At 32.9% G+C, this 17,326-nt stretch overlaps 1 protein-coding gene across 1 annotated transcript; it reads left to right on the plus strand.

Moving 5' to 3' along the window:
• Positions 1 to 1,291: 1,291 nt before the first annotated feature.
• Positions 1,292 to 5,257, plus strand: LOC124833902 (uncharacterized). The gene is made up of 2 exons (XM_047308471.2): positions 1,292 to 1,823; positions 4,742 to 5,257. The coding sequence occupies exons 1-2, from the start codon at positions 1,539 to 1,541 to the stop codon at positions 4,907 to 4,909; spliced, it is 453 nt and encodes a 150-aa protein (XP_047164427.1). The 5' UTR covers positions 1,292 to 1,538; the 3' UTR covers positions 4,910 to 5,257.
• The last annotated feature ends 12,069 nt before the right edge of the window (positions 5,258 to 17,326 follow it).

A 17,326-nucleotide genomic window follows, 5' to 3' on the forward strand; every position in this document is an offset into this window, starting at 1 on the left:
ATTTGACTTTTTTCCTTACTCATTAAAAGGGTTTAATATTGTACAAAGTTAGATATGAATTGGGTGTGGTATTTATTTGTTTGTTAAATTGAGTTTGAAATATCAAAATTGGCTATAGTAAGTCTATTACTTATGACCTTATTCATGCTCAAAATTTTCTAAACTAAGTCAACCGTTAGTAAAGTTTAACGCAAATGTTAACTAATGTCTCTATAAGAAATTAAAAGAAAAAAATTACTCAATTTTTTTTTATAAAACATCATCATGCAATTTTATTAAAAATTATTTTTTAATTTGTTAGCCTTAATAACACTTATTTGCAAAATCCTGATAAAAGTATATTAAAAACACTATACCTATTTTTAATAGAATAAAATAACTCTTTTGTACTGGTTGCCGTATGAATAATATTATGAACTATAAATTAATTTTACTTTATTTAATCAAATGAAGATTTTATTTTCTTCTGCGCTATTGTATTCTTATATCAAATGCTAATAAACAAATAAAAAAAAACACTTTTAAATAAGACTGGCATGATAAAATAGTCTGGACAGATTTTCTTATTTCTGTCTGTTTTAGAGTAAGTATAGTATAAATAAGAGTTTTAGTTAAAATATATCCTATTTTTAAATAATGATAATTAGGAGTTGCAAAATGGCAAATCTAGCTTGATTATGTTCGACCAAACTTTGACCAGTAAAAAATAAGTTGGGTTGAATTGGTTCAGAATAAATTAATTTTTACAATTTGATTCGTTGAGTTATAAGATTAATTTGATTTTTCTTTTCTTCTATTATTGAAAATTGTAATTTTATAGGGAAAACAACTTGAAATTTTTGAATTTTTACATAAAAACAAATTGATTATGGACTATTTGAAAAGAATATCGTTTGAACTATTTCAAGATCGAACTATATTATATCTGGATCGAATTATATCACTCGACTGATCCGTTGGATTGATCTATCAAAACCAAATTGATTCAAACTCTCATTAAAAATATTATCTTGACCTACTTTTTTTCTCTAAGTGTGTTTAATATTAATTAAGAACTAGTGTGCTTAATATTAATTAAGAGCTTCTGTCTTTAATTTGGTGTTAATTAATTTTTATTATACTTCTAATAATATTATTATATTGTTATTTATGAACTATTGTTTTAATCTTAATAAACATGAATGAGAAGGTTGTGAGAGAGGGAAGACATCATAAATAACTAAACAGCTTCTTTAAGGAAAAAAATATGAATAATGATGGTAAAGAGGTTTATGGTTCTGTTTTTATCGTATGTGTGTGAAATATAAAGAAAAGGAGAGAGAGAGAGGTTCATCCAAATTCCAATGTTCACTTCAGTTCTTCCTTTCTCTCTCCCTCACTCTCTCTGCATTGCTTAACACAGTCAAACTCTCTCCATTGCCAAACTTCACTGAACTCTCCCACACTGTTCTTATTTCACTCTCTCTTTCTCGGCCAACAAAAAAAGAATGGTTGAAACAGCATAGCAGAAGAGAAGAGAGGCTTCATCGGCACCAAAAATGGTGGTGGGGGACCACGCCATTGCGAACGGGTGGCCACCAATTCAGGCTCCACTCAACGTCCACAGAGACGAGCATTGGACCAACTTTGACAGCTCCGTCAACGCCGTCTCCTTCGGCTTCGTCGCCACCGCCATTCTCATCTCCATGTTCCTAGTCATGGCCATTTTCGAGAGGTTTCTCCGCCCCACCTCGCCGCCCCTCTCTCCCGCTGCTCGCCCTGCCCCCCGCGACGTCGAAGCCCAGATCGGCTTCCCCGCCAAGCTCGCTCACCCTTCACCAAAAGTAAGTAAAATCAATAAAAGAAAAGTAAAATTCTCTCGTCCCGATGATAAAGCCTCCACCTTTTCGTGCCAAAAGTTGTTTTTCTTTGGTGGGTTTTCTCATTTTCTAGTTTTTTTATGTAATTTTAAATTCTCATAATTTCCTCACTTAATTGCTCAAAGACTGCTGGATCTTGGGATTTTTTGAAATTTTACAGTCTTCTTGCTATTTTTTTTTAATAAATTTCTTCTGGGCTGTTTGATTGTTACACGTTTTGTGATTGTGCCTGTCATCTTAATCACCACCACCTTCTATGTTTTCTTGTTCATTCTTGGACCTGAGTCTAACTCAATTTCAGAAGTTCTCCCACTTACATATACCAGTTTGGTTATATATATCTGCAACGAATGTTAGATCTCTAACTGTCTTGGTCTTCCATAAGAGGTTTTCCTAGCGGCTCTACTCTTCTGTTCCCGTCTTCAAATGTTTTATGTTTATGCCTTTTCTTTGATAAAAACATGCTTTGCTATTTTACTGTGGTGGTTAATATTAATCCTCAACTTCCCTTCAGTCAAATATCAATTTAGCTCTGACAAACCCTTTTTCTTAATCTTCATTGGAAAGTGAACTCTATAGCTTTTAGCTAACCCTACCATTTTTTTTTTGGTTTGATTTCATTCTGCATTTGCACGTTCTGTCAATTATCTTCGTTATGATTCGTGAGCGAACTGTATTGTCTTGTAAGTTTTATGTGAAGATGGTCCTGCTTGGAAGCATTCTACTCAACACTTGGTCCCTTGCCACGAGTCTTTGTAAATCTTTGTGATTAAAGTTGAGACCCACATTGTCCTTGCTGTTCATCCTCTCCAGCATCTCCAAAATCTTTGATGAAACCGTGTGTGGCCGGTGTCTGTGGTCTCAGACAGTTGGTCAACGTTTAAATGCTAGTCTTGTATGCTAATAGATAAATAAAGTAACCACATGGTATATTGTATTTTATTCTACATATATATCTTCTTGGCTTATACCACTTTAATATTTAGTTTTTAATGTAGTATAGTGTAGTATCCTATGATGAACCAGTACCATGTAACAATTGTGTTGTCTGCCTTGTGCCATTCCTTCGGTGGAACACGCTGGACCCACCTACTTATCCAATCTCAGTTCGGTAGTAGGGCACAACTTGATTGAGACGCTGTCTCCGATGGATTTGTTTCTTTCACCTTTATCAAAAACTATTAAATGATTCTCTAGTAGTGGCCAATGAGATTTTAGACAGAAAAGCTCTCTCATCACACAATTCAAATTTTTATTTTGAAAGGAACTAATCCAGAATTTAATAGCTTACTTTTTTGGCATTTTCATCAGCTCAGAGGATCTCAGTATTGTGTTAATGGAATATAGATAACAGAATATGGACTTTGGTGAAAATGCTCCCCGCACTTTGGCTTCTGACTGGGATTCTTTTTTTTGTTTATGGTAATGATAGTGGTCAGAGACCGTTTTGGAATTTTCTTTACATAAAAGTAAACTTCACATTTCTGTAACAAACCATGCGCAGAAGGAAATTGGATTAGAGACTAATCACACAGAAGGGTAGAAATATAGCATGTGATTCTTTAACTGTTAATCTATCTGAGACACTCAAATAACCTGTTAATAAACAAAGAATAAAAAGTATTTTGTAATGTTATCTTATCGTGATTTTTAATTAAAAAAGTATTGTATATTGATTCTTTAACTAGTGTCCTTTAATGGTAACTAACTATTGAAAGGTATCAACATGTTATACACAGTGCAGAACATTGACTTTTAAAATGAAGGCAATTACTATGCTTTGTTTTCTGTGTATCAATGTCTCTTCTGTATGTTTATTTCACTGTCTTGCGTATTGTTGTCAAATTTATGATATAAATGCTTTTGTTTTTGTCACTTTATTTCATTTACTCTTACACAGAAGTGAGGGCCACTAGGTGTCTAGGAAAAGATTCTTTGTACCAGTGAATCTTATACAGTAAAATTTAATCACTTTGCCGAGTGATGGGATGTGTTTCACTAGCTAGATCTTGGTTTATAAGTTTAGCATCGGATGCAAACAACTTCACAGTAAAATTCTGTTCAGCAATAGTCAATATGGGTGGCTTTATGGTGTTTTACCTACGATTGTTTTAGCCACTTTTTCTATAAAACGTTGTGCATGACACTGACCAATTCACTTTCCCTGTGTGCTTGCATCAACCATACCTGCCTGGCTGTGTGTCTGACATTGTGTGTCTAACTGATAGCGTTCTTTTCTTTCCATCGTAAAGCTGTCACAATCAACTAACCTGGTCGAATTTTCAGTTTAAAATGGGTGATAATGTCAAGTACTAATCAATTGTTTTCTCCTTTCTGATTTTCTGGACTTGGCCCTTTGGTGAATTTGCTTTTTGTGTTGAGAAGTCTAACTAGAAAATAGTGCTGCAGCTATTGTATTACTATATCTGCATAAATAATGTGTCTAAACGCCACTAGACTATTGCATACTCTAAATAGCCAAGCCCTGAAAGAATTCACATGTTCATTGATATACATTTTATTCATTTATGCTGTCAAAACTAATGCTATTAATGGTTGTTTGAAAGAGTTTTAACTGTAAAAGTAACCAGAGATTCTTACAAGTCAAGTTTGTGACATAAGCTATCATGTAAAAAGACTTGTTATATTTGTACTCAATTTAGTTGTGTATCCAAACACATTTTTAGACATAAATGGAGCAACAAATAAGCATTTGGTGCTTTTCTCCGAGGTTCACAATGTACAATGGTTTGTCAAACTTGGTTTATTAACTTATGTTGTGGCAATAATACAACTCTTTAATTCATCTATTGCTGGAGATAACTTACTCTTTTGTTTTAGTTACACATGAATTTCATCCTGGTTTTCTGTAAATTTTGCAGATGAGTGTATATGCAAGTGGGGTTTCAGTTCTTATGCCGGGAGATGAAATTCCTACATTTATTGCCCATCCTGCTCCATGTTGTCCAGAACGGATTTCTTGGCCTTCTCATCAGCAAAACACATTACCATGTTCCTCTTCCAACACCCTCCCTACTTCCATCAATTAAGGCTGAGAGATATGAACATAGCAAAGTTCTGCATACTGCATCAAGGGCTTGATTCATTTTCTGTGAAGAGTAGACTATTTCTTGGGGTTTGCCTTTCAGCCGTTTTTACCTCTGGAGCTCTCCTTACAGTTTATGACATGTAAAATAGGATTTAGTTTTAGGCAAACCGGGTTTGGCACTTGGATATCATTTCCATCATTGAAGTAAAACATCAAATTCTGTTCATATTTCTTCCCAATTCTTGTCCACCCATCATGAAGCTTTCAGGGGGGTTTTCCCGTGTAAATCAATTATCTATAGATTGAACATTGTGCCCATCAACTGGGTAAATCCTCTCTCTGCTTCTTCCACATGAGATCTTCATATTATGCAGTAATGTTAGAAACATATCACTTTGATTAATAATAGAAAGTGAGTAAGCAAAAATCACAAAGAGTAAGCAAAAGTCAATACTGTTCAACTGACTTTTGGTTTAGTGACTGACAGTGCGAAGTTTGTTACATGTAAGTGTTAAATATAACAATGCAAAGTTCAATTCTTTGTTATATCCGTGGTGGTATATAAATGACAAGAATGATACCATTACTAATAGTAATAATAATCATCGTGATGGTAATCTTGTGGGGATAGAAAAAGTTGTCTCTTGGTTTGGTACTAATAGTGTTTTTTTTTCACAAGTTTTGTCCTATTTTATTTGATTTCTCTCGTTTATTATTTCATTATCACTTTCAAATCAAGCAAAATGATACAAGTCTTTAAAAATTTAAAATGTTTATCGCGTTAATCTGTAAAATTGAAAATTTCAAAACAAATTTTAGTAATGTCAAATAAATTCTTAAACTTAACCATTTATTATCACGTTACTTCCTAAACATCCGTTAAGATAATTTACAACTCTCAATTATTTGACTTCTGATTTTAAGTGCTCAACATTTAATATATTTATTTGTTTTCTTTTTCAAGATTTATTATTTTCAATAACTAATAGGTATTAATATAGATAAGGGACTTTATGTTTTACTCCTAGTCGTGTAATTTTTCATTTTTTTAAAGACTTAAATTAGTTTAGGTTTAGTTGTTTAAATTAGTTTTTAAATATTAATATATGCTTTTTCTTTAGTATGATTGTAAGAAATGGTTTGTGATTTTGTACCACAAAAATTGTACGAAAAGATTTGCAGTTTTTATTATAAAAATTATATAAAAATTTATAGTTTTTTGTCAAAATAAATTACATGTTAAATAATAATATTTTTATAAATATTTGTAAATATAGATCCTAAAGTGCTAAACCATATTTTTATTTTGTAAATACAAGAATATTTTTCTATTGCGTAATTACCGACATTTATCAGGATACAGACCTACTTTTGCTTACCCATGTTGGTGGCTTACAACATTTTCAAAATTATAACGAACAAGAGTATATAATTTCTTTTCTGGTGGACTTGAATGATTCTTTTTCCTAGATTTGTGGAAAAAATTTACTATTTGAATTTTTATTATTGTCTTCTCCTTAGTCCTTCAAGAAGAAGAGCATCATAAAATTGGGTTAACTTTTTCTTCAACTTCCTTTATTAATTATGATAGTATGACATTTTCTTGTTAACTCTACAAACAAATGTTTTGTTTATTCTAATAAATAATTCTAATAAATACACAAAGGTGTGAGGAATGAAGTCCCACATTGGGAACTTGTGAAGGGGTATGGTTTGGTGGTTATAAAAGAAACCCTTGTCCCCTTTGTTATATATCTCATTCTCTCCTTTGTTCTCTCCTTTCTTGTATTCTCATAATTTAGAGAAGTTTTGTATTGAAAGAGAGAGGTTCCACCAGTATAAAATTTCCATTTTTGCCTATTATTAGTATTTTCTTTTCTCTATTTTAGTTGTGTGTGTTTGTGCTGTATGGATGATACCCAACAATGGTATCAGAGCTATAGGTTTGTATTCCGTTGCTATTGTCATTAGAATAGTGTTGATAAAAATCTGAGTATGCACTGTGGTTGCGGTTTAATCCGATCTTCCGTATTAGAAAAGAGTTATTACTGGAAACGTTTGGTAGTGTGAAAGTCCTGTCTAGGAAAGTTCTGGCAAGGAAATATTTGGTACTTAAGAGTGTCCATTTGTGACCCACCTCTATTTCCTGGGAACTTCTTGGTGTGTTACTTCACGGTTTACCTGTGTTGTTCCAGTAGACAATACTATTCATAGTGAGAAGTGCATAAGCCCATATTTTAGAAATTATGACAACAAAACACGAGATAGAGAGGTTCAACGGGAACAATTTCTCATTGTGGAAATTGAAGATAAAGGCAATTTTGAGAAAGGACAATTGCATAGCTGTAATTGAAGGAAAACCCGCAGAAATGATCCCCTCATAAAATTATATAAGGTGAAGTCTCTCCACACAAGAATATTCTTGTGAGAAAGAGGGGAGATTTGGTAAGTCATAAAAGCTCAGAAGATCATGACATGTGCTTATGGGAGATACGTTGTAGAAAGTTAATGCAATGGTTGCATTGACAAGTCAAGAAGAAACGGTGTTGACGTGACATCGTACTTGGACATATGTCAAAGTGAAGTTTGCAAGGCGGAACGTAATCTGTACTCGGGCTTAAGAAGGTTGTTTTACCTTTATGCGAGCATTATGTGATAAGCCAACAACATAGATCGAAGTTTGCAAGTTTGAATACCAGAAAAGAAAACACAAGAAGACTTGGTTCATTCTAATGTAAGAGAATCACCGGAGTTATTCCTAGGAGGAGCGAAATTTATTCCAGGAGTTTGTGGGTGTATCACATCAAGAGGAAGTCAAATGTGTTGTTATTACCAGTTCAAGGAAACCAAAGCACTAGTAGAGCTTGAAATTGGGGAAAGAATTAAGTGCTTGGGTTATGCTAACAATGTGAAGGGTTATTGCCTGTGAGTTCCACCACTCACAAGGTTATTGTTAAGCAGGAATGAAATGATGCTCCAACCAGAAGGCTTTGAAGAACAAGAAAACTTGGTTTACAGGTTGAACAAATCTCTATACGGTTTAAAGCAGGCCCCAAGGTGTTGGTATAAGAGATTTGATTCATTTATCATTAGCCTCAGATACAACAAACTAAGTTCAGACCATTGTATATACTACAAGAGGTTTGAGGATAATGATTTATCATTTTGTTGTTGTATGCGGATGACATGTTGGTGGTAGGCCCCAACAAAGCTCTAATCCAAGAACTGAAGGCACAATTGGGTAGGGAGTTTGATATTAAAGGACTTGAAACCGGTAAACAAGATTTTAGGGATGCAAATCCACTGAGATAGAAAAATATAGGAAGATTTGGCTTTCTCAGAAGTAAAACTTACTGAAAGTCTTGCGGCACTTCAACATGCGAGAGTGCAAGCCAGTTTTACCCCATCTCTTCTCAATTATCCTTAAGTATGAGTCCTAGCATTGAAGTGGAGAGGATGGAAAAGTCTCGAGTACAGTATGCATCAGTGGTGGGCAACCTTATAATTGCTATGATGCGTACAAGACCAGACATTGCACAAGCAATGAGAGTGGTTAGTATGTTCATGGTAGGTTTAGGTGGAGAATAGTAAAATATTGATCAGGTGTTACATTGCGTTTCGGAGAATCAGAATTAGGTGTCAAAGGTTATTGGCATATTTACGTTAATTCGATTTTACTGAAGTTTATCAGAAGAACAAGCAACACGAAGGCAAAGATGGTGTGAAGATTTGATTAGTTTCATCAAAATCTTCAAGTGGGAGATTGTGAGGAATGAAGTCCCACATTGGTGGGAACTTGTAAAGGGGTATGGCTTGGTGGCTATAAAAGAAACCCCTTGCCCCCTTTGTTATATATCACATTCTCTCATATTCTCTCATTTCTTGTATTCTCATAATTTTGAGAAGTTTTGTATTGTAAGAGAGAGGTGCTGTAAATTTCTTCCACCAGTATAAAATTTCTACTTTTGCCTATTGTCAGTATTTTCTCTTCTCTATTTAAGTTGTGTGTGCTTGTGCTGTATGAATGATACCCAACAAAAGAAAAGACCCAAAATGTGGTATCCTAGGTAATACAAAAAGATAAATGTTATAGACTTGTATATACCATCCTAGTTACAATTTTAAGAAAAAGTCGAGTCATGTTAAATAAAAGTCGAGTCATGATTGTAAGAAATGGTTTGTGATTTTGTACCACAAAAATTGTACGAAAAGATTTGCAGTTTTTATTATAAAAATTATATAAAAATTTATAGTTTTTTGTCAAAATAAATTACATGTTAAATAATAATATTTTTATAAATATTGGTAAATATAGATCCTAAAGTGCTAAACCATATTAAATTTATGTTGTATTTTTATTTATGGGTATAGACAAGAATATTTTTCTATTGCGTAATTACCGACATTTATCAGGATACAGACCTACTTTTTCTTACCTATGTTGGTGGCTTACAACATTTTCAAAATTATAACGAACAAGAGTATATAATTTCTTTTCTGGTGGACTTGAATGATTCTTTTTCCCAGATTTGTGGAAAAAATTTACTATTTGAATTTTTATTATTATCTTCTCCTTAGTCTTTCAAGAAGAAGAGCATCATAAAATTGGGTTAACTTCTTCTTCAACTTCCTTTATTAATTATGAGAGTATGACCTTTTCTTGTTAACTCTACAAACAAATGTTTTGTTTATTCTAATAAATACAGAAAGGAAAGACCCAAAATGTGGTATCCTAGGTAATACAAAAAGATAAATGTTATAGACTTGTAGATACCATCCTAATTACAGTTTTAAGAAAAAGTCGAGTCATGTTATTGATCCCAAAAAATCATAGTATTGCAATGAAAAGTATAATCGACATAAGACAAAGTAACTTGCAATTAGTTTTTGTACCGTAAAGTCTCTTGGACATCATTAGATTGATCATTTATGTATATCGTACAGTCTTTTGGGCACTATCAAACCGATCATCCAAACCAATCAATCACCCAGACTGATCGTTCAAGCCAACCATCCAGGTCGACTGATCACCCAGACCGACCATTCAGGCTGACCAACCACCCAAGCCAACCGAATAGTTAGATTATAAACATGATAACTCATTAAAATCCTAAAGCAGGTTAATGTGTGATTAGGCCATCATTAGGCCAGCGAAAGGTAAAGGTTCATCATCAACTAGTATAAATAAAGGTCTCAAGTATGACTTTGGAACCAACGATGCACAATATACATGCATTACCTACTTTTCCAACTGCTCGGTTATATTACTAACTTGAGTGTCAGAGTGCCTTTAACATCGCCCACACAGCTTAGACAAGGAGGAGGGAGAATGAACGACGTAACTTGGAGGAAGGAGGACCACCAAGGAGCTCGTCTGCCCTATGTGTCAACTGGACGACCACTAGGGAGCCCATCCGGCCTACGTGCCAACTGGAGGACTACTAGGCAACTCGTCCGACCTTCGACACAACCTGGAGTGCTTTGAGCTACGTCCGTCCCGTCTTCAAGACAACCTAGAGTGCTTTGAGCTACGTCCATCAGGTCTTCAAGACAACCTGGAGTGCTTTGGGCAACGTCCGTCCGGTCTTCAAGACAACCTGGAGTGCTTTGAGTAAGGGACTTCAACCCTATACCAAAAACAGTTTCTAAACATTTGGAGAAGCATGACTTAATTGTTTATGGATAATGATATTTTAACACTACTTTTTAATAAACTTTTGACTCAGTCCATGTATCACTTGTGATTGGTCTAGGTGGAGAAAATTTTAAAAAACTGGAAATGACGTGGAAATGGAAGTGAGAGAGGGTTGGAGGGGTTTTGATTTGGTGGGCTTCATTTTGGGGTTTCAAAAATTGGAAGTTCATTTGCGCGAGAGAAACCTCCAAAAAAGAAAACGTCCTTCCACCCACATACCTCCCATTCATAGAAGCCGACGTTCAACCACTTTACACCATTCACCGAACTACCAACGTTCACCTGAGCCTTGTCTGCTGTCGTTTTGCCGTTCTACCATTTTAAAGTCATTCATCAGAACGTTGTCCACCGTCATTCCACCGTTTCGAAACACCAAGGTGTGGCGAAAACCACCAATCAAGAGGAAGAAACACCGTTTGTAAGTTTGCGTGGTTCATTATCGTTATCTTTTGTTGTTTTTGTTCACTTATTTTGAGTTGTTAGAAATATTTGAACTTTTGATATTTTGATGTTTTTGTGTTTCTTGGATGCAAAGCTATAATTTTTTAGGTGTGTGATTGTTGTTAGATTATTTTAACATATCTTTCTAGTTGATGTTTGTTGCACAAATAATTTGATTTTGTTTTCTAACTTTGTTTGTTTCATTGTAGGATATACTTATTGCGACTGAAGGAAATTAATTTCATTTGATTGTTAAAAATGGTACCTATAAAAAGAAATATTTCTTGAACATTATTTCCTACAGTAGCCAAAACATAACGCTTATATTGGTTTCTTGCATTCTCTTACATTTAAGTTTGGAAGACAAATGGTGTATAAATTATAATTCACTTGTATTGTGGACATCACTGCTCTCAAAATTTCAATTTCTTAGAAAATAGATTACAACTATTCTAATTATGTCCATGATAAATTAACTTTGCTTAACTAACATACTAGTTATAATTGTTTTTATTGAACTGAATATTTAGTAAAGTTGTTGATTTCATTACAGTTGAATTCATATCTTATTGATATTATATCTCCTTCTCAATATCTATCGATTATTAACTAAACTCTTGTATTTATTAAACTCTTGTATTTATTTATGGATATGCTATTTGACCGTGCTTGTGATCATCTTAATAGACAAGATTGTTTTTGAATAGTTTATTGCATAGAAATACCTGCAAGTGAATAAATAATATATTGAGGTCACCATTCTAGACTTTTTGAGAAGCACTAATTATGACTAGAACATCAATAAATTTGTCAAATATGTTACTTTAAAGAAGAGGTATAATATATTTAAATTACTTTTAAAAGAGTAATGTTATCACTTAAAAATTATTGAGAGGAAAGAGTATAGAAATCTTGTTTTGCCTTTAATAACATTTAAAAATTATAATACAAAATATATAATAAAAAACTGATGTAAAAAATAATAAAAAATTGAAAGATAAGGGAAAAAAATGAAAAATAAACTAATAAATAGGAGAAGTGATTATGATAGATTTAAAAAAATAATAATTATTTACATATTAATGACATATAATCATGGATTTTATATTACTTTAAAAGTTACCTCAGGTCTACTTTATAGATTAAAACTAATATAACGTATAAGTTTTTAAATGTATAAAAATGTTAATAATTTTATCATTTTATTATTATACTTTAACTTTAACTAAATTTAATACAAACTTGTAACTAGTAATTGAATGGATAAATCATAAAGTGAATTTTAAATAGTAAGTAAATATCGAGAAAAGTAATTGGTACTTATGATTTCCTTTGTATAAGAAATTAAAATCATCATGAAAAATATACGTTAACCTATTGTCACGCTCAACAAATACGTAAAATTTTTATTTATGAAATTCTATATTTTTTTCAAATATTACCAATTGTAACTTATAAGCATTAAAAAATAATATATGAGTTTCCTTTTAGAAAAAAGTAATATAAGAGTTAAAAATTAGTCTGTTAAAATGAATTATAATCCACGACCAATCCGGCTCACCACAGGGTTGAGCCGGGTTGGGTTTGAAAAAGATGTAATTTTTTATGTGGGTTAGTTTTCAATCCGACTCACATAGAATCCGATTCACCGAGTTGAATTCGTGGTGAGCTAGGTTGGATCACCAATCCACTTAATTTCATTTAATTATTTATTATTTGGTGTTTCAATATTATTAGTTAGCATTTTTTTCATTATATTGTAGATGATGATAAAGAAGATGTTTCAAGACAGAAAAATATTATAGATTTATCTATTAAGACTCTAATCTTATAAATGGGAAAGTGATACAAAAGTTATCAATATTAAAAATTTATTTGTTCGGTTTTTGTATATGTTTTTGGATTACACTTGGATTGTATGATACTTTTTTATTTTGAATTGTGTTTTGAAATTTAACATCATTTTAGTGTAACGTTTATTTAGATTTGAATTAAAAAAAATTGTAATTTTTTTATTTTAAAAAAAAATTATAATTAAATGAACTAGTTAGCCAACCCGTTTAACCCACTAACCCGTGGTGGGTCGGGTCAGGTTCGAATTTTTTTAGCTTGCTAATAAGTAAGTCGAGTTGGGTTGGCTCACTAAGTGGTCAACCTATAGTGGGCCGGGTCGAGCCAAATGACCTTGATTCCCTTCAGTTAGAATAAGTATACCCTACAATGAAACAAAGTTAAAAAACACAATCAAATTACTTGTGCAACAAACATCAACCAGAAAGATATGTTAAAATAACCCAACAACAATCACACACCTAAAAAATTGTAACTTTACACCTAAGAAGCAGAAAAACCCCAAAACCAAAAGTTCAAATTTTTCAACTCAAAATCACCAAACAAAAACAATAAAAGATAAAGATAACGAACCACACAAACTTATAAACAAGGATAATGATACTTTAACAATATTTTTTTGACAATATTTTAACATCATCTACGTGTCATTCTATGATTGGTCCAAAATTACTCTACAATCGATAATAATAATCATAAACACTAACATGGACCAATCACAAAATAACACGTAAATAATATTAAAATATTATCAAAAAAATGTTGTCAAAGTACCATTATCCTGTACACAATATTTCTTCCTCTTCAATTGTGATTTTTGACGTACGTTAATACTTTAAAACAGTGGAATGATAACGGACAAGACTCTAATGAATGACGACGGTCCAGTAAATAATGCAAAGGGAGTGAACGAGAACTTCTACAAATGAGAAGTCTGTGAGTGACAGGACGTTCTCTGAAGGCTCTCACATAAATGAGCTTCCAATTTTTAAAACCCCTGCCAAATAAAAACCCTACAATCTTCTGTCACTTCCATTTCCATATCATTTTTAGTTTTTTAAAATCTTCTCCACTTAGACTAATCATAGGCTGACACATGAGCAGAGTAAAAAATTTGCTAAAAAATGGTGTTGAAATATCTTTATCCGTTGTTTATATCAGGTATCGTACGTAACAAGATTACAAGAACGAGAGTTAAGAAAATCAAGGAAAAGTAACCTGACATTTTGCTTAGTTGTGCCAACCTTCTTCGAGAGTTATCTAGTAGTAGGCACAAATTTACTCATAGGGCCACTCTTACTATTTGTTTAGGACGTCCCAAAGGATAAAAAGGTTACAAACTTCTTGATCTTTTTCTACCAATCCAATTTTTATTTTTAGAGATGTAAAATTCTTTTGAGCTTATTTTTCGTTATAAAAAAATTTGATCAAGCCCAAGGTACAAATCCTTTTGTTTTTCCTAACATTTTCCCTTTGTTTTGATTTTTTTTAAAATATTTGATTGCGATTAATTTCATATCACCACTTTCATATTTGAGTGACTTGAAAATTGATGTGAATTGCTACCAAAATTTTGAGATATATAATAAGTTGATTAATATTTTCGAACTAATCAAATAAAAACATAAATCTTCCTAAATGAAATAAGGTCACATCTTTATTTTAAAAAAGTGAAACTGGGATACATGATGAGAAAATTTAGACGCGGATATCATAAATAAGTACAAAATGATATCATGCATCAAAGTTTGGATTAATTTAGCACACATAATAAATTAGAATGATAGAAGAGTTGAATAATTTCTACAATTGCAAAAGGTAACGTCTTTTTCTACTGTTGATTCATGAAAATTTAAGTTGATTCATGCAAATTTAAGCCTCTGTTCGCTTGAAGGTGAAACACTGTTTATGAAGAAAAGAGAGCGATGATTTGCGAGGCACAAGCTGTTCGTTTGTGCTGATTTGTGAGCGAAGAAAAGCGATCATTTGCGGGATGAAGCTCTTCTTTTTATCTCGCTATCAAGAGGAGATTTGCGCTGATTTGTTCACAAATGACATATGTGCCCTCTAAACTGTCTGCACATTATTCTCTGTCCACGTCTCTCTTCCTCGTCCTGGTGCTGCCAAATCTGCCGCCGCGATGTTGTTGTTTCTCGCCACAATTTTTGCCAACAAATCGACCTCCTGGAGCTTAGCCGCCATCTCGCCGTTTCCGTGGTGGACCTCCACTTGCGGCAGGGAGGCGGGAGGAGCACCACCGCGTGTTTGAGAAGATGATGAACATTGCCAGTCTCAGCCGTAACCGGTTACAGCCTTTGGTTTATCGGTTACAGTGGTGTGAAGGAATGTGAGCATTTCTGTAATCGGTTACGTCTACGTGGTAACCGATTACAGAACTTCGTTGTTTTGGTTACTTGGAGGGGTATTACGTTGAAACTGGAAGCCTGTTTCGACGACGCGTTTTTCCCCATTTTCAACCACAAGATACCAAGTACGCAAGGGAGCAGCATCGCCGGCGGACGCGATTCGGGCGCGGCAGTCCTCCGGTTCCCTATCACCGGAGACGATCTTCACCGGAGCGAGCACGATCTGTTACAGGTTCCGTTGTCGGATTCGTCGTCTTCGTCGGAGGCGGATGAATTGGAGGGAGTCCCGGCAGCTACTTACTGCATGTGGACCGGGTTTCGGGCTGGGTGTGTGGGGTTTGTAGGCGGGGAGGGGAGGGAGTTCTGGGTGGTGGGAGGGTACGGCGGTTGAGGAATATTTTTCTGGTGAATGAGTATTACAGAGATGCGGATGCAGTGGTGAGTATTACAGAGATGCGGATGCAATGGTGATGGAAGTTGGGGGGTGGGGGGAGGTTGGGGATGTGGGATAAATTTTCTTGAGTATTACTGCGGATGCAGTGGTGATGAAAGTTGAAGAGGGGGGGGTGTCGGCAGGAGGTTGGGGATGTGTGGGGGGATAAATTTTCTTTCTTAATTATAGGTTTTTAATTCAAAGTTTATGGGATAAATCTTCATTTTTTAAAAATTCAAATAAAAATAATAAAATGCTCTTTATATTACAAAGTTACTTTAAGAAATATTTTTTGATTCTATTTATTTGGACAGAAATAAATTATTATAAATATAAAAGCTAAGTTATTTTTATGAAAAAAAAGAAACATTTTATTATAAAAACAAAACAAAAAAATATGTTATAAACAAATACTACATTTAAAAATAAATTTATTTTACTACATTATAATTTTTATAATTTTAAAAATTTAATTTTAAAAATTATTTATAATTTTTTTCTCTTTATAAACATTTTTATAATTAAATATAACATTAATAAATAACATTTTATATTACTTTTATAACTAGGGGCATTTTGGTAATCTTTAATTTATACCAATTAAACTAATTTTTTAAATCTATCACATCAATCAAATCCTACACTAATTCTCACAAACTTTACTTCCAAATCCACTCTCAATTAACCACAAATCCACTCAAAAAAACAACAAAAAAATTATCCTCAAATCCATTCAAATTATCTCCCCCAAATCATCTCCCCCAAATTCTTTCAAAAGAACACACCCTAAGTGCCCTTATATGAATTTTTTAATAGAAAGAAGATTTAATATTGAAGAAATTAAGGTGTATCTTAGTGATAAATTTCTTAAAAGTTATAATAATGAGTGATGAACGGTTGAATTTGCCAAGCTTGAGCCAAACAAATAAACACGTCGACGTAGACATGCTCTTTTTCTTTCAAAGTGTTATTGTAATTTAGTTTAATTTGATTGATTTACACTACATAAGCACTAAAAGAGAACTTAAAAGAGGTTTTTGCGAAAGTATAGAGTAATTTAATATTTGAAAGAATAGTATCTAAGCTATAAATGAAGAATTTACATTTAGATAGCTTGAGATAGATAATTGAACTTTGTTTCAATTGGTGGCATAGAATCGGATGATATTGCAGAATAAGTACAAATGCCATTTCATTATTTTAATATTATATATATATATAAAAAAAAACTTCATTCATTGTTACCAAATGAGCCATTACCTTTCCATTTCCATTTCCATGTTAGTTTTACTTTCAAAACACTTGGTGTTTTATTTGTTTTATGTTCTTACATATTTACTATTTAAATATTTATTCAAGAAATAAATGTGAGTGAAAATGAAAATAATAGTGAAAAAAAGTTGAGATACTAAGCATAAGGAATAAAGACGAATAAGCTGGAAATAATTGATGTATAAATTAATTTGAAACTATAATTTTTTTATTCTTCTGATTTTCAAGTACTAAAGAAAAAGTATATTTTCAAGCCCTTCTATTCTTGGGGTGCATTTGAAGAGAAATAAAAAGCTGAGCCTTTTGAATTTGAGTGGAGGCAGATATTGAGGATTCTGGAAAGCACTTAAAAATGTTTAA

This window comes from Vigna umbellata, chromosome 1, assembly GCF_029865625.1.
Source record: "Vigna umbellata cultivar VRB3 chromosome 1, Vumbellata_1.0, whole genome shotgun sequence".
Taxonomy (NCBI): Eukaryota; Viridiplantae; Streptophyta; class Magnoliopsida; order Fabales; family Fabaceae; genus Vigna; species Vigna umbellata.

Excerpts from the sequence above, each read along its gene's own strand:
- LOC124833902 (XM_047308471.2), top strand. The coding sequence starts at position 1,539 with ATGGTGGTGGGGGACCACGCCATTGCGAACGGGTGGCCACCAATTCAG. Across the intron at positions 1,824-4,741 it reads TCGCTCACCCTTCACCAAAA|ATGAGTGTATATGCAAGTGG; the intron begins GTAAGTAAAATC and ends TAAATTTTGCAG.